Below are 26,061 nucleotides of genomic sequence, written 5' to 3'. Positions count from 1 at the left end.
AATAAAACGAAAACCCCCGGTAGGACTTTCAATCGCGCACGCGAACATTTACGTGTGTGTTAGAATAACGGTGACTCTAAGTTGAAATCCGAAGTGACATGAGTTAACCGGTATTATGACTCTCGATGATATTTGCTCGAAGGATTTTCCCCCGCTTACAAATAACATGATCGTCATAATGTCGATCAGCTACATGTACTGCACTACTAGGTGACACCGTTCGCGCACCCCGAATTTCAACACTAAACGGAAGTCCATGATAGGACTTTTAATCGCGCCCGGACACCCACGCAATTGTTCGGAAAACGGTGACTCTACTCTAAATAAACTAATCGAATATTCGAGCAAACAAAACGAAGTCCCCGGTAGGACTTTTAATCGCGCATGCGAACACTCACGTGAGTGTTAGAATAACGGTGACTCTAAGTTGAAATCCAAAGTGACATAAGTTAACCGGTATTTTGACTATCGATGTTATTTGGTCGAGGGATTTTCCCCCGCTTACAAATAAGGGGATCGTCATAACATCGGCTAGCTACATGTACAGCACTACAAGGCAAGCCGTTCGCGCACCCCGAATTTCAACACTAAACGGAAGTCCATGATAGGACTTTAATCGCGCCCGGACACCCACGCAAGTGTTCGGAAAACGATGACTCTATTCTAAAAAAAACGCGTTCGCGAGGTAATCTAATCGAATATTCGAGCAAATGAAACGAAGTCCCCGGTAGGACTTTTAAGTCGCGCCCGCGTGCATTCACGTGAGTGTTAGAAAAACGGTGAATCTACTTTAAATTCGCGTTTTCGATACGAGCAATCAAACGAAGTTTAATCGCGCCCGAGAACACCCACGCTTGTGCACGCCGACACTCGCGCCAGTGTTCTTCCTATCCTTCCCGTATCCGCGCGTTAAAATCGATGGTGAATCGAGCCAGGCGATGATGCATTCGACCAGAGGTGAACCTATCCCTTGATGATCTATCCTGAAAAAAAAGAAGATAAGGAAAAAATAAGAAAAAGAAAGGAAAAGACATATTGAATATCGCTGCATGATTACTCGATGATCCCTGAAAAAGAAAAAAAGAAGATGAATAAAAGAATGAGAAAAAATATATAAAATAGAAAATAAATACGTATAAATAGATAAGAGTGCTGGAGAATGAAATACCTCTGCATGATGCTGAAACTGCTGCCCGCACCGTCTCATGGATCCCACCTAAAACTTATAAATCATAACTAATAAGAATGTATTAATAACATAACTGAAAACATAATTAAAAACATAATTAAAAAGAAATAACATAAATAAATATTAAGAAAACATAATTAAAAAGAAACAACATAAATAAATATTAAGAAAACATAACTGAAAAGAAATAACTTATTAATAACATAACTGAAAACATAATTAAAAATATAATTAATAAGAATCAACATAAATAAATATTAAGAAAACATAACTGAAAAGAAATAACTTATTAATTACATAACTGAAAACATAATTAAAGAAGAAAAATATGAGATAGGAAAGAGAAAAAAAGAAATGCAGTTCTATACAATGCTGAGACAGCAGACCGCATCTTCTCATGTGTCCTACCTAAAATATATTAATCATAATTAATAAGAATATATTAATAACATAATTAAAACATGATTAAACACATGATTAAACACATAAATAAACACAAATAAACACAAATAAAAACATAATTAAACACATAATTAAGCACATAATTAAACACATATTTAAACACATAATTAAACATATAATTAAAAACATAATTAAAAAGGAACAACATAAATAAATATTAAGAAAACGTAAATAAAAAAAAAAATTTGAAATACAAAAGAGAAAAAAATAGATGCAGTTCTATACGATGCTGAAACAGTAACCCGCACAGAGGCACACCCCCATGGCCCATCCCATGGGTCCCACCCGAGACTATAAATCATAATTCATAAGAGTATATTAATTACATAAAAAATAAAAACAAGAAAAATATTACTTAGAAAAAAGAGCCGCAGAAAGATAAGAGAATAGAAGCAGCTCTACATGATGCTGAGACAGCAACCCGCACAGAGGCCCTCACTCATGGGCCCCACCCATGGGTCCCACCCGAAATATATAAAGGAGATATAAAATATAATTAGTAAGAGTAAATAAGAATAAATAGAAATGACAGCTGACATAAGAGTGTGATAGATAAATTTCCTTGTCGTTTCTGTAAGAAATTATTGTACAATAAATTCTGTTATACTTCTTCTTTCGAAGTATTATTAGCTATATAAGATGGAAATATGTTAATGTTTAGTTGGAATTAGGTTAAAAAAATTATGGAAAAGTAATAAAATACGCAGCCATTCGCTCGATAATACTTGCATTATAATATTTAAAATTAGACTTTGCAAGTAATACCGACCCAGGTCTCACTACGTGGAAGTTGCTGCATGTGGAGACCCACGGGCTAACGGTGACTCTACTCTAAAATCCGCGTTCCGCGATACCGATCCGCGATACCTTTCCGCTTCAATGCACTGGCTTCTTAACTAACAGGGTATGCGTAGCTTAGCTACAACACACCTCTTACAGATAGCTCCACCAATGTACCGTCTGCTTCAGACATAACGGATTATTAAGCACATCCGACTTCGTGCTTTCCGAATTTCGAACAATCAAAGCGCACTCCTTAGAAATACTAATCGCGTCGCGACACTCACGTGTGTGTTATAATTACGTAGATTCTACTGTTAAACCGAAATTCGCGAAGTACCCCCATCGACGATTGAAGAAATCAAACGAAGTCCACGGTAGGACCTTTAATCGCGCCCGAACACCCACGCGTGTGTTAGAAAAAGGGTGACTCTACTCTACAATCCGCGTTTTCGATACGAACAATCAAACGAAATATAATCGCGCCCGAGAACACCCACGCCTGTGCCCGCCGACACGCGCGCCAGTGTTCTTCCTATCCTTCCCGTATTCGCGCGTAGAAATCGATGATGAATCCAGCGATGTATCATTCGGCCGCAGATGTACATATCCCTCGATGATCTATCCTGAAAAAAAAGAAGCTAAGGAGAAAATAAGAGAAAGCAAAAATATATATAAAATAAAACATAATATATACATAGATTATAAATAGAAAATAAACATATATAAATAAATAAGAAAGCTAGAGAAAGAAACAAAAAAAGAGCAGCTCTGAACGATGCTGAAACAGCAGATAGCACCATTCTACGGATCCTATCTAAGACCTGTAAATCATAATTAATAACAATATATTAAAAACGTAAATAAAACATAATTAAAACATAATTACAAACATAATTAGAAAAATAATTAGAAACATAATTAGAAACATAATTGAACACATAATTAAAAATATAATTAAAATAAACAACATTAATAAATAATAAGAAAACATAATTAAAAGTAATATAACATATTAATAAAAAAATTGAGAACATATTCGAAACAGAAAAATATGAAATAGAAAAGAGAGCCGGAGAACGAACAGAGTACCGGAGAATGTAAAGAGAGCCGGAGAACGAAAAAAGAGCCCCAGAAAGAGAAGAAAAGAGAAACAAATCCATACGATGCTGAGACAGCAACCCGCACAGAGGCCCTCACCCATGAGCCCCTCCCATGGGTCCCACCCGAGATAAGAATAAAGGATAATTCGATAGAGTAAATAAGAATAAATAGAAATGACAGCGGACATAAAATTGTGATAGATAAATTTCCTTTCCGTTTCTGTTAGAAATAATTGTACAATTAATTCTGTTATATTTCTTCTTTTGAAGTATTATTAGCGATATAAAATGGATATATGTTAATGTTTAGTTGGAATTAGATTGAAAACATATTGGAAAAGTAATACAATATGCAGCCATTCGCTCGATAATACTTGCGTTATAAGATTTACAATTAGACTATGCAAGTAATACCGACCCAGGTCTCACTACGTGGAAGTTGCTGCATGTGGAGACCCACGGGCTAACGGTGACTCTACTCTAAAATCCGCGTTCCGCGATACCGATCCGCGATACCTTTCCGCTTCAATGCACTGGCTTCTTAACTAACAGGGTATGCGTAGCTTAGCTACAACACACCTCTTACAGATAGCTCCACCAATGTACCGTCTGCTTCAGACATAACGGATTATTAAGCACATCCGAATTCGTGCTTTCCGAATTTCGAACAATCAAAGCGCACTCCTTAGAAATACTAATCGCGTCGCGACACTCACGTGTGTGTTATAATTACGTAGATTCTACTGTTAAACCGAAATTCGCGAAGTACCCCCATCGACGATTGAAGAAATCAAACGAAGTCCACGGTAGGACCTTTAATCGCGCCCGAACACCCACGCGTGTGTTAGAAAAACGGTGACTCTACTCTACAATCCGCGTTTTCGATACGAACAATCAAACGAAATATAATCGCGCCCGAGAACACCCACACCTGTGCCCGCCGACACGCGCGCCAGTGTTCTTCCTATCCTTCCCGTATTCGCGCGTAGAAATCGATGATGAATCTCGCCATGCGACGTATCATCCGGCCGCTGATGAACCTATCCCTCGATGACCTATACTGTAAAAGAAAAAAATAAAGAGGAAATAAAAGAACAAAAAAATATATAAGATAAAATAATATATATATACATATATAAAATACAAATAGAAAATAAATATATATAAATAGATAAGAGACCTAGAAAAAGAAACGAAAAGAGAAGCAGCATGTACCATTTCATTGGTCCTACCTGAAACATATAAATCATAATTAATAAGAATATATTAAAAATATAATTAAAACCATAATTAAAAACATAAATAAACACATAATTAGAAATATAAATAAAAACATAATTAAAAGCATAATTAAACACATAATTAAAAACATAATTAAAAAGAAACATCATAAATAAATATTAAGAAAACATAATTGAAACAGAAAAATATGAGATAGAAAAGAGAGCCGGAAAAAGAAAAGAGAGCCCCAGAAAGAGAAGAATTGAGAGCCCCAAAAAGATAAGACAAGAAAAACAATTCTATATGATGCTGAGACAGCAACCCGCACAGAAGCCCTCACCCACAGGCCCCACCCGTGGGTCCCACCCGATATATATAAATGATATTTAATGAGAGTAAATAAGAATAAATAGAAATGACAGTGGACATAAAAGAGAGATAGAAAAATTTCTTTTCCGTTTCTCCGAGAAATTATTGTACAATAGATTTCTGCCATAATTCTTCTTTTGAAGTATTATTAGCGATATAAAGGGGAAAAATATTAATGTTCAGTTGGAATTAGATTAAAAAGATATTGGAAAAATAAAAAAATATGCAGCCATTCGCTCAGTAATACTTGCGTTAAAGAACTTATAATTAGTGTATGCAAGTAATACCGACCCAGGTCTCACTACGTGGAAGTTGCTGCAAATGGAGACCCACGGGCTTACGGTGACTCTACTCTAAAATCCGCGTTCCGCGATACCGATCCGCGATACCTTTCCGCTTCAATGCACTGGCTTCTTAACTAACAGGGTATGCGTAGCTTAGCTACAACACACCTCTTACAGATAGCTCCACCAATGTACCGTCTGCTTCAGACATAACGGATTATTAAGCACATCCGAATTCGTGCTTTCCGAATTTCGAACAATCAAAGCGCACTCCTTAGAAATACTAATCGCGTCGCGACACTCACGTGTGTGTTATAATTACGTAGATTCTACTGTTAAACCGAAATTCGCGGAGTACCCCCATCGACGATTGAAGAAATCAAACGAAGTCCACGGTAGGACCTTTAATCGCGCCCGAACACCCACGCGTGTGTTAGAAAAACGGTGACTCTACTCTACAATCCGCGTTTTCGATACGAACAATCAAACGAAATATAATCGCGCCCGAGAACACCCACACCTGTGCCCGCCGACACGCGCGCCAGTGTTCTTCCTATCCTTCCCGTATTCGCGCGTAGAAATCGATGATGAATCCAGCGATGTACCATTCGGCCGCAGATGAACATATCCCTCGATGATCTATCCTGAAAAAAAAGAAGCTAAGGAGAAAATAAGAGAAAGCAAAAATATATATAAAATAAAACATAATATATACATAGATTATAAATAGAAAATAAACATATATAAATAAATAAGAAAGCTAGAGAAAGAAACAAAAAAAAGAGCAGCTCTGAACGATGCTGAAACAGCAGATAGCACCATTCTACGGATCCTACCTAAGACCTGTAAATCATAATTAATAACAATATATTAAAAACGTAAATAAAACATAATTAAAACATAATTACAAACATAATTAGAAAAATAATTAGAAACATAATTAGAAACATAATAAAAAACATAATTGAACACATAATTAAAAATATAATTAAAATAAACAACATTAATAAATAATAAGAAAACATAATTAAAAGTAATATAATATATTAATAAAAAAATTGAGAACATATTCGAAACAGAAAAATATGAAATAGAAAAGAGAGCCGGAGAACGAACAGAGTGCCGGAGAATGTAAAGAGAGCCGGAGAACGAAAAAAGAGCCCCAGAAAGAGAAGAAAAGAGAAACAAATCCATACGATGCTGAGACAGCAACCCGCACAGAGGCCCTCACCCATGAGCCCCTCCCATGGGTCCCACCCGAGATAAGAATAAAGGATAATTCGAGAGAGTAAATAAGAATAAATAGAAATGACAGCGGACATAAAATTGTGATAGATAAATTTCCTTTCCGTTTCTGTTAGAAATAATTGTACAATTAATTCTGTTATATTTCTTCTTTTGAAGTATTATTAGCGATATAAAATGGATATATGTTAATGTTTAGTTGGAATTAGATTGAAAACATATTGGAAAAATAATACAATATGCAGCCATTCGCTCGATAATACTTGCGTTATAAGATTTACAATTAGACTATGCAAGTAATACCGACCCAGGTCTCACTACGTGGAAGTTGCTGCATGTGGAGACCCACGGGCTAACGGTGATTCTAATTTACTCTAAAATCCGCGTTCCGCGATACCGATCCCTTATGCCTTCCGCTTCGGACATCTAGGGCGACTTAGCTAACAGGAGGTATATAGCCTTAGCTACAGGGACCCCACTTACAGAGAGCTTTACCGTTCGACACACTCGCCTCAGGCATAACGGATTATTATGCACATCTGAATTCGTGCTTCCGAATTTCGAACAATCAAAGCGCATTAATCGCGTTCGCGATACTCACGTGTGTTATGAATACGTAGATTCTACTGTTAAATCCAAATTCGCGAAGTAATCTAATAGAACTATTGAAGAAATAAAACGAAAACCCCCGGTAGGACTTTCAATCGCGCACGCGAACATTTACGTGTGTGTTAGAATAACGGTGACTCTAAGTTGAAATCCGAAGTGACATGAGTTAACTGGTATTATGACTCTCGATGATATTTGCTGGAAGGATTTTCCCCCGCTTACAAATAACATGATCGTCATAATATCGATCAGCTACATGTACTGCACTACTAAGTGACACCTTTCGCGCACCCCGAATTTCAACACTAAACGGAAGTCCATGATAGGACTTTTAATCGCGCCCGGACACCCACGCAATTGTTCGGAAAACGGTGACTCTACTCTAAATAAACTAATCGAATATTCGAGCAAACAAAACGAAGTCCCCGGTAGGACTTTTAATCGCGCATGCGAACACTCACGTGAGTGTTAGAATAACGGTGACTCTAAGTTGAAATCCAAAGTGACATAAGTTAACCGGTATTTTGACTATCGATGTTATTTGGTCGAGGGATTTTCCCCCGCTTACAAATAAGGGGATCGTCATAACATCGGCTAGCTACATGTACAGCACTACAAGGCAAGCCGTTCGCGCACCCCGAATTTCAACACTAAACGGAAGTCCATGGTAGGACTTTTAATCGCGCCCGGACACCCACGCAAGTGCTCGGAAAACGATGACTCTATTCTAAAAAAAACGCGTTCGCGAGGTAATCTAATCGAATATTCGAGCAAATGAAACGAAGTCCCCGGTAGGACTTTTAAGTCGCGCCCGCGTACATTCACGTGAGTGTTAGAAAAACGGTGAATCTACTTTAAATTCGCGTTTTCGATACGAGCAATCAAACGAAGTTTAATCGCGCCCGAGAACACCCACGCTTGTGCACGCCGACACTCGCGCCAGTGTTCTTCCTATCCTTCCCGTATCCGCGCGTTAAAATCGATGGTGAATCGAGCCAGGCAATGACGCATTCGACCAGAGGTGAACCTATCCCTTGATGATCTATCCTGAAAAAAAAGAAGATAAGGAAAAAATAAGAAAAAGAAAGGAAAAGACATCTTGAATATCGCTGCATGATTACTCGATGATCCCTGAAAAAGAAAAAAAGAAGATGAATAAAAAAATGAGAAAAAATATATAAAATAGAAAATAAATACGTATAAATAGATAAGGGTGCTGGAGAATGAAATACCGCTGCAAGATGCTGAAACTGCTGCCCGCACCGTCTCTTGGATCCCACCTAAAACTTATAAATCATAACTAATAAGAATATATTAATAACATAACTGAAAACATAATTAAAAACATAATTAAAAAGAAATAACATAAATAAATATTAAGAAAACATAATTGAAAAGAAACAACCTAAATAAATATTAAGAAAACATAACTGAAAAGAAATAACTTATTAATAACATAACTGAAAACATAATTAAAAATATAATTAATAAGAATCAACATAAATAAATATTAAGAAAACATATTTGAAAAGAAACAACCTAAATAAATATTAAGGAAACATAACTGAAAAGAAATAACTTATTAATAACATAACTGAAAACATAATTAAAAAAGAAAAATATGAGATAGAAAAGAGAAAAAAAGAAATGCTGTTCTATACGATGCTGTGACAGCAGCCCGCAGCTTCTCACGTGTCGTACCTAAAATTTATAAATCATAATTAATAAGAATATATAAATAGCATAATTAAAAACATGATTATACAAATAATTAAACACATAATTAAACACATAATTAAACACATAAATAAACACAAATAAACACAAATAAACACATAATTAAACACATAATTAACTACATAATTAAACATATAATTAAAAACATAATTAAAAAGAAACAACATACATAAATATTAAGAAAACATAACTGAAAACATAATTAAAAAAGAAAAATATGAGACAGAAAAGAGAAAAAAAGAAATGCAGTTCTATACGAAGCTGAGACAGCAACCCGCACAGAGGCACCCCCCCATGGCCCATCCCATGGGTCCCACCCGAGACTACAAATCATAATTCATAAGAGTATATTAATAACATAGAAAATAAAAACAAGAAAAATATAACTTAAAAAAGAGAGCCGCAGAAAGATAAGAGAATAGAAGCAGTTCTACATGATGCTGAGACAGCAACCCGCACAGAGGCCCTCACCCATGGGCCCCTCCCATGGGTCCCACCCGAGACTATAAATCATAATTCATAAGGGTGTATTAATGACATAGAAAATAAAAACAAGAAAAATATGACTTAAAAAATAGAGCCGCAGATAGATAAGAGAATAGAAGCAGCTCTACATGATGCTGAGACAGTAATCCGCATAGAGGCCCTCACCCATGGGCCCATCCCATGGGTTCCAATCGAGATATATAAAGGATAATTAATGAGAGTAAATTAGAATAAATAGTAATGACAGCGAAGAAGATTTTCTTCGCATTTCAATTTTAAATCGATAGTATATCTATTAATCAATAGTATATAATAGTACATGTATATGATCTTTATTGTTAAGAATATCCTGTTGTTTAAATATTAATTAATTATAATTTACATAGATCGTACATTATTTAAATGTTAAGATAATCTTCTTTATTAATTATTCCTTCCCGTCTTCGTGATCCCACGTCCTGGAACTAGCTGAAAAAAAATAAGGGAAGAAAATAGAATATATTAATTATACGAACGATAAAATTCTGAAATTAATTTAATTAAACTTAAGAAAAATAAAAGATTAATTAAAAAGAAAATGAAATATTGTTGAACACTGAAATAAAGAAATATTATTTTCTCTGAAAGAAATATTATATTACTCTTACATTTCATAAATAGAACTCGATTTTATTAAAATAAAATTATGAATTTAACTGAACTTTAGAAAAGAGAAAATGTGCAAAATTTATCAATCAACTTTAACGTAAAATTTGATTTTATTAAATTAGAATCATAAATTCAATTGAATTTTAGAAAAGAGAAAATGTGTAAAATTTATGTCTTAAGTTTAATATTAAAAATGTATATTTTATATAAAATATGAAATAATCCTATTCGCGTAAGCGTGGCATTGTGGAAATGTTATTTACGGAATGTTACTTCGTCTCACTTTTTTAAATCTACACCCTTACACCCATCACCATAAGGAGCATTTTGAGTGACAACATGGTAAAAGTAAAATACGACTAAGAGCCATTCTCGAAAATTTCCAGTGAATTTTCGAAAATAACTCAATAACTTGATAATCGTCCTCTTGAGCCACAGTTTGTGAGGGCCTCTTTGACATATAGCATCTTGTTTACTTTGTGTCCTAATCAAATCGAATATCCTTCAGAAACTGTAACGACAACATTTTATTTGAAATTATAAGATATAAAAGAAAATTTTTATACAATTATTGGTAGCCTAAAAGAAATTTAAATTAGTATATTAATTGCTGAAAATCCTAAGCTAAAAATTAATTAATTTATCATCTAGGCTTACGGACTACGTCTCTTTATTTTTTAGCAATCATTCTATACGATTTTTCTCTTTCAAAACTAAGGACTCTATCGAGACTTTTATTGTATCAATTTAAATCGATTAAATATTTAATTAATAATTATTTAAAAATATAAAGTAAACCCTTGGACGTTCCTTCTTACAAGCGAATATTTTTTAATTATTGTAATAAAATTATCCACAGTTTCGTTTGTAATCCAGAGACTATCCATCGCGAATGTCTTCTTGCTCACTCTTTATTAGAATTCATTAATATCGATTTTTTACTATTTCCAGTAAAATATTTAGAAGTAAATTAAAATATTCAAAATCACAAATAATTATAAATACGTTTGAGCAAGAAGATTCTATCCTGATCTAATAAATAAATCAAAAAATAAAAAACCATTCACGAGTAAATCTCCGAAGAAATTTACTCGTGGTCACTCAATGCTCTTCTACTAATTAATTACAACCAATCACTCGTGCCGATTCGGACCTTTCGTCCTCGACATGATTAAGTGATTGGAGGGATTTAAAAATTCACTCACTACTTAAGAAGTTCTGCGATGGCTCCAAAACACACGTTCAAATTGAAATTGAGAGCGGATGATTTACTATATGGTTGACAATTAGTTCGGTCGACATCAAAGTTGATCAAGAATCTCTTCAATGATGCACTGACTCTATTACGCGATATTTATCTTTTAACGGACGGTCACTGAATTTACTTCGCGAAACTCTATTATCTTTTTATAAACACAGTCTGTGCGACTGTTAAAAAAGCAAAAAGCATTGCGAACAAACACTGACTCTAACGACTGCATTGCACGCAGTCGATGCAAATAAACTTGTTTAAATCGTCAAACACGAACGAACAAGCACTGCTTCGACATATTCTTATTTCAATGATAAAAATATTCTATTACATCAAGAGTTCGCGCACGATTGCAATGATGTCCTGAAACAAAAAAATAAAAAAAAAAATAATTACTATCACTGTTATAATAAGAAACTGCATAAATTATTGAAGAAACATGAAATATAAAAATAAATTTACCATAAATATTCGTTGATGCTTGCAGCAAAGATATCCTGAGAGACTTCCGATAATTACTCGTCGAAGGACAAACGTGAACTGATCTGTTAGCCGTCTAGATCAATAAAAAGAGTGTATATGTTAATAAAAAAAAAAACCGAATATACCAAGATAAAATTTTAAAGTACAGAAATTTAAATTAGAATTATTTTAAGTCCAACGAGTATTTCCGTCTTTTTAATGTTTAAACAAATCCACTATTGTTTAAATATATATTTATTGTGCTCCGCGTATGATAAAGACTGTTTAATTAATTAAAAATTAACGAAAATATTAATTTATAAGTTTACGCGATTAGAAATTGAGATTATCGATGTTCACTGGTCGGAGTGCAAAAGAAAACTAACTCGCGAACTGTCAAAGTTAATAGAAGGGCTGTTTATGTTTATATTGCACAAGGCCAATAATCCCGAGATAAAATTTTAAAGTATAGGAATTTTAAATTAGAATTATTTTAAGTCCAACGAGTATTTCCGTCTTTTTAATGTTTAAACAAATCCACTATTGTTTAAATATATATTTATTGTGCTCCGCGTATGTTACAGACTGTTTAATTAATTGAAAATTAACGAAAATATTAATTTATAAGTTTACGCGATTAGAAATTGAGAGTATCGATGTTCACTGGTCGGAGTGCAAAAGGAAACTAACTCGCGAACTGTCAAAGTTAATAGAAGGGCTGTTTATGTTTATATTGCACAAGGCCAATAATCCCGAGATAAAATTTTAAAGTATAGGAATTTTAAATTAGAATTATTTTAAGTCCAACGAGTATCTCTGTCTTTTTAATGTTTAAACAAATCCACTATTGTTAAAATATATATTTATTGTGCTCCGCGTATGTTACAGACTGTTTAATTAATTGAAAATTAACGAAAATATTAATTTATAAGTTTACGCGATTAGAAATTGTGAGTATCGATGTTCACTGGTCGGAGTGCAAAAGGAAACTAACTCGCGAACTGTCAAAGTTAATATAAGGGCTGTTTATGTTTATATTGCACAAGGCCAATAATCCCGAGATAAAATTTTAAAGTATAGGAATTTTAAATTAGAATTATTTTAAGTCCAACGAGTATCTCTGTCTTTTTAATGTTTAAACTAATCCACTATTGTTTAAATATATATTTATTGTGCTCAGCGTATGTTAAAGACTGTTTAATTAATTGAATATTCACGAAAATATTAATTTATAAGTTTACGCGATTAGAAATTGAGAGTATCGATGTTCACTGGTCGGAGTGCAAAAGGAAACTAACTCGCGAACTGTCAAAGTTAATAGAAGGGCTGTTTATGTTTATATTGCACAAGGCCAACAATCCAAAGATAAAATTTTAAAGTATAGGAATTTTAAATTAGAATTATTTTAAGTCCAACGAGTATTTCCGTCTTTTTAATGTTTAAACAAATCCACTATTGTTTAAATATATATTTATTGTGCTCCGCGTATGTTACAGACTGTTTAATTAATTGAAAATTAACGAAAATATTAATTTATAAGTTTACGCGATTAGAAATTGAGAGTATCGATGTTCACTGGTCGGAGTACAAAAGGAAACTAACTCGCGAACTGTCAAAGTTAATAGAAGGACTGTTTATGTTTATATTGCACAAGGCCAATAATCGCGATATAAAATTTTAAAGTATAGGAATTTTAAATTAGAATTATTTTAAGTCCAACGAGTATTTCCGTCTTTTTAATGTTTAAACAAATCCACTATTGTTTAAATATATATTTATTGTGCTCCGCGTATGTTACAGACTGTTTAATTAATTGAAAATTAACGAAAATATTAATTTATAAGTTTACGCGATTAGAAATTGAGAGTATCAATGTTCACTGGTCGGAGTGCAAAAGGAAACTAACTCGCGAACTGTCAAAGTTAATAGAAGGGCTGTTTATGTTTATATTGCACAAGGCCAATAATCCCGAGATAAAATTTTAAAGTATAGGAATTTTAAATTAGAATTATTTTAAGTCCAACGAGTATTTCCGTCTTTTTAATGTTTAAACAAATCCACTATTGTTTAAATATATATTTATTGTGCTCCGCGTATGTTAAAAACTGTTTAATTAATTGAAAATTAACGAAAATATTAATTTATAAGTTTACGCGATTAGAAATTGAGAGTATCGATGTTCACTGGTCGGAGTGCAAAAGGAAACTAACTCGCGAACTGTCAAAGTTAATAGAAGGGCTGTTTATGTTTATATTGCACAAGGCCAATAATCCCGAGATAAAATTTTAAAGTATAGGAATTTTAAATTAGAATTATTTTAAGTCCAACGAGTATTTCCGTCTTTTTAATGTTTAAACAAATCCACTATTGTTTAAATATATATTTATTGTGCTCTGCGTATGTTAAAGACTGTTTAATTAATTGAATATTAACGAAAATATTAATTTATAAGTTTACGCGATTAGAAATTGTGAGTATCGCTGTTCACTGGTCGGAGTGCAAAAGGAAACTAACTCGCGAACTGTCAAAGTTAATAGAAGGGCTGTTTATGTTTATATTGCACAAGGCCAACAATCCAAAGATAAAATTTTAAAGTATAGGAATTTTAAATTAGAATTATTTTAAGTCCAACGAGTATTTCCGTCTTTTTAATGTTTAAACAAATCCACTATTGTTTAAATATATATTTATTGTGCTCCGCGTATGTTACAGACTGTTTAATTAATTGAAAATTAACGAAAATATTAATTTATAAGTTTACGCGATTAGAAATTGAGAGTATCGATGTTCACTAGTCGGAGTGCAAAAGGAAACTAACTAGCGAACTGTCAAAGTTAATAGAAGGGCTGTTTATGTTTATATTGCACAAGGCCAATAATCCCGAGATAAAATTTTAAAGTATAGGAATTTTAAATTAGAATTATTTTAAGTCCAACGAGTATCTCTGTCTTTTTAATGTTTAAACAAATCCACTATTGTTTAAATATATATTTATTGTGCTCCGCGTATGTTACAGACTGTTTAATTAATTGAATATTAACGAAAATATTAATTTATAAGTTTACGCGATTAGAAATTGTGAGTATCGCTGTTCACTGGTCGGAGTGCAAAAGGAAACTAACTCGCGAACTGTCAAAGTTAATATAAGGGCTGTTTATGTTTATATTGCACAAGGCCAACAATCCCGAGATAAAATTTTTAAGTATAGGAATTTTAAATTAGAATTATTTTAAGTCCAACGAGTATCTCTGTCTTTTTAATGTTTAAACAAATCCACTATTGTTTAAATATATATTTATTGTGCTCCGCGTATGTTATAGACTGTTTAATTAATTGAAAATTAACGAAAATATTAATTTATAAGTTTACGCGATTAGAAATTGAGAGTATCGATGTTCACTAGTCGGAGTGCAAAAGGAAACTAACTCGCGAACTGTCAAAGTTAATAGAAGGGCTGTTTATGTTTATATTGCACAAGGCCAATAATTCCGAGATAAAATTTTAAAGTATAAGAATTTTAAATTAGAATTATTTTAAGTTCAACGAGTATTTCTGTCTTTTTAATGTTTAAACAAATCCACTATTGTTTAAATATATATTTATTGTGCTCCGCGTATGTTAAAGACTGTTTAATTAATTGAAAATTAACGAAAATATTAATTTATAAGTTTACGCGATTAGAAATTGAGAGTATCGATGTTCACTAGTCGGAGTGCAAAAGGAAACTAACTCGCGAACTGTCAAAGTTAATAGAAGGGCTGTTTATGTTTATATTGCACAAGGCCAATAATTCCGAGATAAAATTTTAAAGTATAAGAATTTTAAATTAGAATTATTTTAAGTTCAACGAGTATTTCTGTCTTTTTAATGTTTAAACAAATCCACTATTGTTTAAATATATATTTATTGTGCTCCGCGTATGTTAAAGACTGTTTAATTAATTGAAAATTAACGAAAATATTAATTTATAAGTTTACGCGATTAGAAATTGAGAGTATCGATGTTCACTAGTCGGAGTGCAAAAGGAAACTAACTCGCGAATTGTCAAAGTTAATAGAAGGGCTGTTTATGTTTATATTGCACAAGGCCAACAATCCCGAGATAAAATGTAAGATGTAGGAATTTTAAGTTAGAATTATTTTAATTATCTCGCGCGTTTTAGTATTTTTAATGTTTAAACGAATATGCTTTTGTTTAAATATTAGTTAGTTGTGCCTTGTGTACATTGTAGATTGTTTAAATATTTAGATAATTATGAAAATTAAATGTATGTAATATTTGTATGCATTGAATGTCGTTTTGATGTTTCTTTATCGGAAACCGTTAATATTTTTATTGATATTAGTAAAAATGGTGAATACAATTTTTACGTCTATAATGAGCTCAGTAGTTGTATTGGGGGCGATTTTTATAAATAATTTCATTTTAAAGATGAAGATTTAGGTAAGAATATGACCTTTTAAAAATTTTTGTTAAAGCTTTCTTTTTATGCAGAAAGTATTCTCGTTGAAATATCATTTTTTCAAATAATATAAAACTGCTTCAAAAATTCGAATCTTCTTTATTTTTAAAAGGTAACTTTATTTATCAAATTCGGTCAAGATTTGCACCTATATTTATTATTGACATAAAGCTTTATAAAAGAAAAGATGATAAACTGCCTTATGTACAATTTCATGCAATAATATTTATTTATATTTTTACAATCTTTTACATTTTCTATATTTCTTTTTTCACATCTTTAACAGATATTAAGAAAAAAAAGAGTGAAAGGAAATAGTATTTTCAAATTAGATTATATATATAACGAAACAAAATTGAAGCAATAACAAAAATTGACAAATACTTATTTTAATACTATCGCTATAAACTGTTCCAATAAACGGTTCTAAATTGGTGTCATTATAATGTTGAAAGTACCAATTAAAACGATTGTCTTCAATTATTTTAACATTATCATGTGGAGTAGTTGTTATTTCTTTGTTGTTCAAGAATGTATATTCCAAATTTTCAATGTTCCTTTGAACAGCACCAGCCACAGGATTTTCCTTTTCCTGACTTCGATTATGATCCGTTGTTTCAGCTAAATAGGGAGATGGTACCTTTGTTATCGTTGGCCTACCCAAAGTACGTAAACCAGTTGTTGATACAGAGGAAGGAATTTGACCACCTGGTGCCAGAAAAGCTGACAAAGCTGATGCTTCTGTCTTTCGGTTAGTTTGTGAAGTTCCAATAGTTTTATCTTTTAATTTATTAATTGTTGTTGCCTTCGTTGTCATGGTTGTCGTCATTGTTGTTGTAGAAGAAGTAGAAGTAGACGGATAATACGTTGTAACTATATGAATGTTATCTATAATAATGAACAATTTTTTCCACATCTTATTAAATTAATTATAAGATAAAGATATTTATAATAAATAATTAGAAGCATTTGCTTAGTACAGAAAAATCTTACCAGTAGATTCATTTTGTTGATTAATCATTGTCATGGTTGTTTCAATTTTTTGAGCTTCCATTGTCTCAGAATTCCAAAAGTAATTTTTATCTCTTATTATCTTTTCATCAAAATCATTTGAATTATCGCGATTATTACTAATTGTGGTTACAATTGCTTTATTAGATGGAAATGTCATTCTGACAAAATCATTTTTTGGCGTCGTCCAAACAATTTTACTTGCAATTTCCATACGCGAATCGTTAATTACTTTACGTTCTTTCATATTCATTAATAATTTATCGTCTCGATTGAATTCTATTGGAAGAGATGTTTCATTTATTTTTAATAACGTTTCATTAGAAGCTAACGACGATGATTTAATACTTTTTGTCAAATTTAATAAAGAATATGGCCTATAAAACAAAATAAAAATAACAATAAATATTAAAATTATATACTTCAATAGAAATGACAAAATATTGTTATCAGAAGGTACCTATTTTCGGTTAAATTGTTTGAAAATCTTGAAGTGCCAATAATACTCGTAGTAAAAACTTCATCCTTATTTTTCGAACCTGATCGGGACTTGTTCGTCCTCGAAACATTTTTTTCCAATTGAGACATAGTATTATTCGAATGTTTCGAATTACGTTGTTCTTGTACGCGAATATAATTAGTATCCTGATCTAGATTATCTTTTGGGGGATCATTCTTCATTTGTCTTTGATCATAAACAAAATGAGAAGAGTCGGTTATCGGAATAAAACCACCTTGTCCTCGTGGTAAGGGTATGAAACCACCCCTATGAATTTCTGGCTCGGTTGGTGGAAATACTCTGTAACGTCCCCTACCAGGTCTACCTCCTGAAATTTCTTTCCTTTCTGCCTTTCTTCCAGTATTACCCCAGAAATTAAAATTCAAATTTGGCAGAGGTACACCGAAGAAAGTAAATCCTGAACTACTTGGTGAGGGTGGTATGATAGAGGAATTCTTTTTTATCTGACTCGTGATATTCTTCGGGTTTAAATATTTAATAGTATCCGAATTTTGAATAGTTTTAACTGGTTGAAGAATCGTTGTTTCGGTAGATATAATTGGAAGCGAAGTAGAGACATTCGAATGATCGCTTTTGTTATTCGAATGATGATTTAAATATTCGTAATAATCATTTTCATAAGATCTCTTAGTCGAGCTTTCTAAATTCATCCACAATGATACCGTTTCTGTGGCTCCACTTAATCCTAAAAAAGATTTTTATTTCATTAAAATATTTCATGTTTCTATAGATAAAATGTTTATAATAATATTTGATTTTATTCCCTCACCCGAAGCGGGTGTAACGCTATTGATCATTTCAGCTTCACAACCAGGATGCACAGGATCGGCTAATCTTTCATGTTGACAATCTTGACGGGACAATCTTATTTCTTTAAAGAGAGAACCATCAGCACATCTTGGACCTTCCGAGGATGCTTGTTGTAACCATCCTCTTAGCCATAACATACCGCAAGAACATGATAAAGGATTCCCTAAAATATATTGTTCTATATGATTCGATTCTAAACTCGAATTATTATTTCTTTTAATAATAAAATATTTATTACCATCGATATCCAAAATAGCGATATTGGATCTTAATCTTTTAAATGCATTTTCCGAAACGGATGCCATCCGATTACTTCTCAAACTGAGTACACGTAATCTTGGCATTTCATCGAATGGTGAACCTTGTATTGTGCAAATCCTATTATTATCCATCTAAGAAGGAAGGTAAAAGGAAAAGAAATTAAAAAAAGAAAAATAAAATAAAGAGAACACATATGCATGTATAAAAAAAAAAAAAATAGACGATGTATAAATAATTAGTTTCATCAGACGCAACGGAGCAGTCGTAGAGTAATTCCACGCTTCACGGAGAGATTTCACTCTTCTCGAGAAAGTACTCCCCGCTTAATGGTATTAACAAAATAGTTTTGCCTTTCTCGAAAAGGTTCGTTAAGGATAGATATTAACTTTTATTCTCACTTTTAATTCGACCAGCCATTCCATCGCAGCCAAACTGTCACTGGATACACGAGCCAAACGATTATTACTCAGATCTAGAACTTCCAATGATTGAAGACTTTCTAAACCAGCATATTCCAAACTTGGCAAATGATTATTACTTAAATTTAGAAAGAGAAGGTGAGGTACGTTGATGAACGCTTTACTGTCGATTTCTAAAATCCGATTTTCTTGGAGCTCTGCACTTTGAAGTAAAGGTAATTCGGAGAAAGCACCCCTTGGAATTGTCTAACAACATAATTATGAATATATACTTAATTATAATACACACGCACATTTTTATGTATTATATATATATATATATAATTCTTGATATACCTGTATACGATTTTTGCCAAGTCTTATAGCCTGTAATTCGGACAATCTTCTAATTGCATTCCTCTCAATCACTCTAAGATCATTATTTTCAAGATCGATTATGGACAACCGTGGTAAACCATCAAAAGCACCCTCTCGTAACTCTCTTATTCGATTTCTAACCAGTCTTAATTCAAGCAAAGACGACAGACTGCTCAGTGTTTCCGGTGACAGGATGTTCAGCTTGTTGAAGCTCAAGTCGAGGATTTCGAGAGCCATTAAACCGTGCAACGATCCGGGTAACTCGGTCAAAGTGTTGTGCGACGCGTACAATTCCCGAAGGTCCCTGTAATTATCAAGACGGTTACGTATTCTTCTTTATATCGAATGCTTACAGAAACTTTCGTTATAATTATTTAATTTAGAATGTATTTTGAGACAAAAAAAAAAAGAATATGTATATCGATACCATTTATTTAATATCAGGATGATACTATCACCAATAATCGGTGCAGTTTTACTTTGTACAGATTAAGTATCTGTATAACATATAATATTACTTTATGGGGGACATATAAAATAGAAAATATGCGAGGCATGTTGAATGATGAACGATAAAAAAGAAAAAGGATATTATAAAGGAAAATATGCGAAGAGCTTTCTACAGAACAATTTACTAATGACATAACGAAGTAAATACGAGTGAAACCGCTTTCTCACCGAACTGTCACCATTAGAAGGTACTCTAATCTACTAGACTAATTTGTTGTCTGTCATGATTTTCTTTTTTTTTTTTTTTTTTTTTTGCTAACGACTTATAAAAGATGAATAGATGAATAACATAAAAGCGGCCGATGATAATAAATGAACGGTATAAAAAATAAATATTTATATAAAAATAAATTGATGATTATATTATATAAACAACTTTTTTTTTTCTCTCTCTCTTTTCTTTACCTTGTATTTAAGAACGTGGCGTGAGGAATTTGTGCAAGATTATTTCTACTAAGATCAAGCCTTTGTAATCTGCTGTTCTCTTGAAATATATCAGGTCTAAGAACTTCCAAACGATTTCCACGAATATTTAAATCCATTAAAGATCTTAACTGTCTGAAACTTCTGCCATGTAACGTAACCAATCGATTATATCTCAAATCCAATTGTTCCAATTTGGATAAGCCATCAAAGGTACCGTCTTCTATGACTCTAAGTGCATTGTATCCCAAGATTAACTTACGAAGATCAGTCAATTCACTGAGAGCACCAGGTGGTATTATTTCGATTCCATTAGCACTAAGATCTAATTTTCTTAAAACTGGAAGTGCAAGATCCTGGGATGCGATCGATGGCAAAGCAACGATTCGATTCATAGGCATATGAAGGTGTTCGATATTCCTTGGCAAACCAGGAACAATTTCTAACATTCGATTCCATCCAACATCGAGTTCATATAAATTAGTTAAATGTCTGAAAGTTAACGGATGCAAAATGGACAAGGCATTTCCAGAAATGTTCACGTGTTCCAGAGCAGGTGTATTTCGAAAAGATTCTGTTTCTATCAATCCTATAGAATTACCGCTTAGATCCAAACGTCTTAAATTAGGTAAATTCGCTAAAAGACGCGGTTCTATGTGTCTGAAATAATTTTCGGAAAGATCCAATCCCTGAAAATTGTGTACATCATACGGATCACCATAGAATGTTAAACAAATATAATATTTTTAAAGGAATCTTACCTTAAGTGCCGGTAAATTCCAAAATGGAGCTTCCAATAAATTTGATAAGGAATTATTTCGAAGCCGAAGTTCCCGAAGTGCTGGCATCGAAGTAAACGTTTCTCTTTGTAAGAATCCTAATCGATTGTGATCCAAATGAAATCTTTCCAAAGTAGGATGACCTCTCAATGTACCGTACGGGATTTCCTCCAATTGATTATAACTTACGTCGAGAAATTTCAATCTCGGCAAAGCTTCTAAAATCGATCGTATTTCGGCAACGTGACTGAGATCGTTGTTGATAAGCCACATTTCTTCTAATCCATTTGGAGATCTTCGAGGAAAGAATTCCGGATGTATACGATGTATTAAATTGTGATTAAGATCTACGATCTTCAATATTGGTAAGCGACGAAATGCTCCGGCAAATATTTCAGTGATAATATTACGTGATAAATAAAGACGATTCAATACAGGAAGATCAACAAATGAACCTTCCGCGAGTCTGTTAATTCGATTTCGATCGAGTCGAATCACCGAAAGCAATGGAAGATCCATGCAAGCACGACCAACCATTCCAGCGTCGATTATATTGTTACCAACGAAAGATATCTCTTTTAATTCTGGAAGATTGATCATAGTACGAGGATGAATCCAATGGATAGCACAATCCGTGATGTTGATCAATTCTAAACGTGGTAAATCACGAAATAGACCAGCTTCTAAACGAACGAGACGAGGACTGCCAAAAACATGTAATTGTTCGAGATTAGGTAGATCTTGAAAGTTTCTTGGCGCTAATTCCAATAAAGCAGGCGAATTTATTTGAAGATATCGCAATTTTTGAAGGCCAGAGAATTTTGGTAATCTCTTCATAACACGACTTTGTAGAGTTATCGCTTCGAGACCTTGAAGATTTTCAAGGCTGTCAATGGGCAACGAACGTAAATCAGATTCAACGACGAATAGTTCCAATAACGAATCGTGTAAACCTTCCAACCAACCGGAGGATACTCTTTCTAAACGATTATTTCGGAGCATTAAACGTAAAACTTTTAAAGTGGCAAATGCTTTTCCTGGAAGACTAGGTAAATTATTATTCTCAAGAATCAGCTCGTCAATCGGACGATCCACATAATGGCTCACTGATTTTAATCCTTCCAATACTTTTGGTAATTCACTATGACTGCACCTATATAGAATAAAAAAAAAAGAATAACAATTATTATTATTATTATTATTATTATTATTATTATTATTATTATTATTGTCCAAATAAATCTATGGCACGCGATACATTATTTCTTATGTTATTGTCATACCATATTTGGACCTCCGTGTCGCGAGTTGAACATCTGCACGGAAGAATTCTTTCCTGTGGTGGACATCCGTACTCCGATGCAAGCTGACCGTTGATATCAACAACGGAGTATAATATCAGATACCAGCCAACTATGAAGGCACTTTTAAGAATTTTTAATGGTCTAATCATTGCTGATTTATACACCGCAGTGTCTACGAGATTAAATATCGGTCCTGCATTTTCTGTAATGAGAATAAAAAAAATAATTCTTTAAAATATTTAATAGTAATAAATGTCATTTATGATATCATCGATCATGATAAATGTATAAATAGACATATTATATTTGATAAACATGCACAATATAAATAGATACACAATATACATAGAATATATATATATATATTTATGTATATACACACACATATATATGTATAGGGAGATTGAGAGATCGTATATACGTTACGGTTACAAACAACAAAATTGATGCTCCGTACCGTAAGCGCAAAGCCTAAAAGACCGCTAGAACAATCGTTATCCGTAATAATTGCTGTCGCACGCGAGAGTTCTCTCGTGTAAACTGCTTCGCACGAGTCACAAAATTGAACAAATCTAAAATCATTATATCACGAATAAGAAATGTTTATTTTTAATATATTTATTATTTTCTTCTTTTAATAAACTCATGACAAGAAAATGCAATCTAGATACGTAATAGATCTTTTTCATCCCTTTGTTTATTATAATGTAATTTTTCGAATATCGATCTTTGAAGAATTCAATGCGGTATCATACAAAAGCTTTGAAAATCCTGGCACGTGTGTGTCTTATGTATACATATATACATATATGTGTATATATATATATATATATATATATATATATATATATACATATGTACATAGATTTCATAACAAAACAATCGGTCGGCCTGAAAAATCGGTCAAACGTGAATACTGCAGATAGGAATGGCGTTCAATACGTCATTTGAAAAAATTTACATTCAATTTCGTTAAATTTCATTTCATTTCGTTTCGTTTCATTTCTCAGTCTCAAAAAATATTATTATATTATAGTAAATAGCTTTACAAAAAAATATAAAGATGGCACTCATATTTTTCTTTTTATATCGCATATGGAAACAAAGTATGACAATTTATTACGTTACTTAATTTTTTATCAAATTTAAAAAATTAAAATAGTATTTCAATAATCGTTATTGATTATTATCTGTAACAAACAAAAAATTTTGCTCCATTAATTATCATCATTGTAATAGCATATAATCTCGATCGAACGATCATGATTACGAGGGAAAGTGATTTCTTCTACTTCCTGCGTTATTCTTTTTCTTTTTCTTTTCTTCCTCAGGAATTCATGGCACTTCTCTTTCTCTCTCTTACTCTCACTCTCCCTTGTGTATATATCCTTTGTCAGTATTTTTTTTATTTTGATCTATCGTGATTGTGATTAAAAAAATATTGTACATTTTGGTAAAATGATAGCAAAATGTTGTTGATAAAATTAACGATTATATTCTTACAATTTTCTTATTTTTTTTTTTTTTTTTCAATTTAAACTTTTCACTTCTTTCTATTATATTATTATTTTGTTTTATTTTTCTATAGAAATAAAATTAATTTCTATACCTTTTGTTTCGGCAAATCTTGCCGAAACAGTTCTATCTTGCGTATCCTTCTTGTAAATGTTAAAAGATCAATAATAATTCACTTGTTATTGCGTTCTCGTCAAAATGTACACTTGATATTCCTTAAAAAAAAAAAGTTAACAAAAGTGTCAATTAATATTAAACGTTTAATTAGCTGCTAAATTATCAGTCTGGATCGATGAATTTTTCTTTTTTTTTTCTTTTTTTTATATATATATATATATATATAATTTTTTATAAGACGAAAAGAAATAGACCGATCCGGTAAAAGCGAGTCCGAGGGAAGAACGATGACTGAGGCGTGTGGGTGAAGGTAGTCGAGATAGAAGAGTATTGCGAAGTACGTGTCCAGACACCGTGAAGGAACGCTTCCAGGAAATTCTCCCCTTTTTTCACGGATCTCTCCGTCAATGCGTTGATCCGTTTTCTCAAAACGAAATATTTGTTATCACCTACTATCGATCTCATTAGACTCATTTCTAAATGTCTAATATTATTTATGATAGAATCTGGAACGTAGTTTAGATATAACCCACAAAAAATACATAAATATAATTATAGTATCTTTCTAAATATAATATTATATTATTTGAAATATAATCACAATTCTATAAACGCAAGCTTTAATTCAATGTAGATATAATGCAAAAAAATATATTACTCTAATCATATTAATTTCCTTAAACTAATGTTGTACTATTTTTTATAATATACGTATATACGTATATTTACAATCTCAAAGAGACTACCTGATATACAATTTAAATATAATGCATATATATATATATATATTAATTTTTTTTAATAATACTGTACCATTTAAAATTTTCAGTAACAATCACTTACAACTATCGATGTATGATTATTGATAACATAGCACAAATACTTATTGATACATATAAATGAACGAGTATGTTAATAGTAAGCTTTTATTTTAAATGTAAAGTAACGCTATCAAAAAAGTTACACGTAACTTTTTTATTTTTGCAATTCAATCATATACATTATCGCACAAAGACGAACTCAAAAAAATGCACATTTTATGCAAAATCGTGTCAAATAATCAATCAAGCTTTCATTACGAATGTAATACATTATATATCAAATTAATTCGTTAACATAATTGTTTGTATAAAAATTGTATCTATTATTAATACGTTCGATTTAATTAACACATTGCGAATGGCACCGCACATTTTTGAACGCTCCAGAAGCATGCTTGAGAACCAATAGAATGCGTATAATATGCATATTTTTAATTTACATTTGATATTATATTTACATAAATTATTCTTAATTATAACTATATATTTTATACTTCTATTTATTATATAAGATTTTTTACATTTTAACTATTATTTATTTCACATATTTGAATAAATGCTTTAGAGTCTGATATCTTTATATTTCATCTTTATATTTCATTTTTTCATTATTACACGAATTATAGATGTTGAATGCATTGAACAGGCCGCAGTTGATGAGATATACTACCATTTTTGGCCATTTAATTGTTTTTCTCAATATTGAGTAATATAATAAATACTAATCAGCAAGATCATGACCGTTCATGTTTAAATTATAGTCTGCAATGTATTTCGATTTCTGCATGATTTTATATTTTTCAATACATTCAACCATTTCAAATTTATGAATTGTCGAAATCATTCGTACCTCTCTCTTTTATCTTTTCAAATTTGCAGCAAAATATCACGTATCCATTTGAAAA

At 32.0% G+C, this 26,061-nt stretch overlaps 1 protein-coding gene across 1 annotated transcript; it reads right to left on the bottom strand.

Moving 5' to 3' along the window:
- Positions 1-10,412: 10,412 nt before the first annotated feature.
- Positions 10,413-24,886, bottom strand: LOC124951140 (protein artichoke). Its single transcript, XM_047498969.1, has 12 exons — positions 24,313-24,886; positions 22,683-22,905; positions 21,382-22,552; positions 20,603-21,309; positions 19,667-19,991; positions 19,310-19,576; positions 18,889-19,042; positions 18,610-18,813; positions 17,781-18,525; positions 17,303-17,697; positions 16,678-17,197; positions 10,413-10,617 (listed from the first exon to the last, which is right to left on the bottom strand). The coding sequence occupies exons 2-12, from the start codon at positions 22,850-22,852 to the stop codon at positions 10,413-10,415; spliced, it is 4,863 nt and encodes a 1,620-aa protein (XP_047354925.1). The 5' UTR covers positions 22,853-22,905; positions 24,313-24,886.
- Positions 24,887-26,061: the final 1,175 nt, after the last annotated feature.

The sequence above is a fragment of the Vespa velutina genome, chromosome 8, assembly GCF_912470025.1.
Source record: "Vespa velutina chromosome 8, iVesVel2.1, whole genome shotgun sequence".
In the NCBI taxonomy this organism is placed as follows: domain Eukaryota; kingdom Metazoa; phylum Arthropoda; class Insecta; order Hymenoptera; family Vespidae; genus Vespa; species Vespa velutina.
Note: the sequence above shows the minus strand (reverse complement) of the source record. Positions and strands in the feature narration are given on the sequence as shown.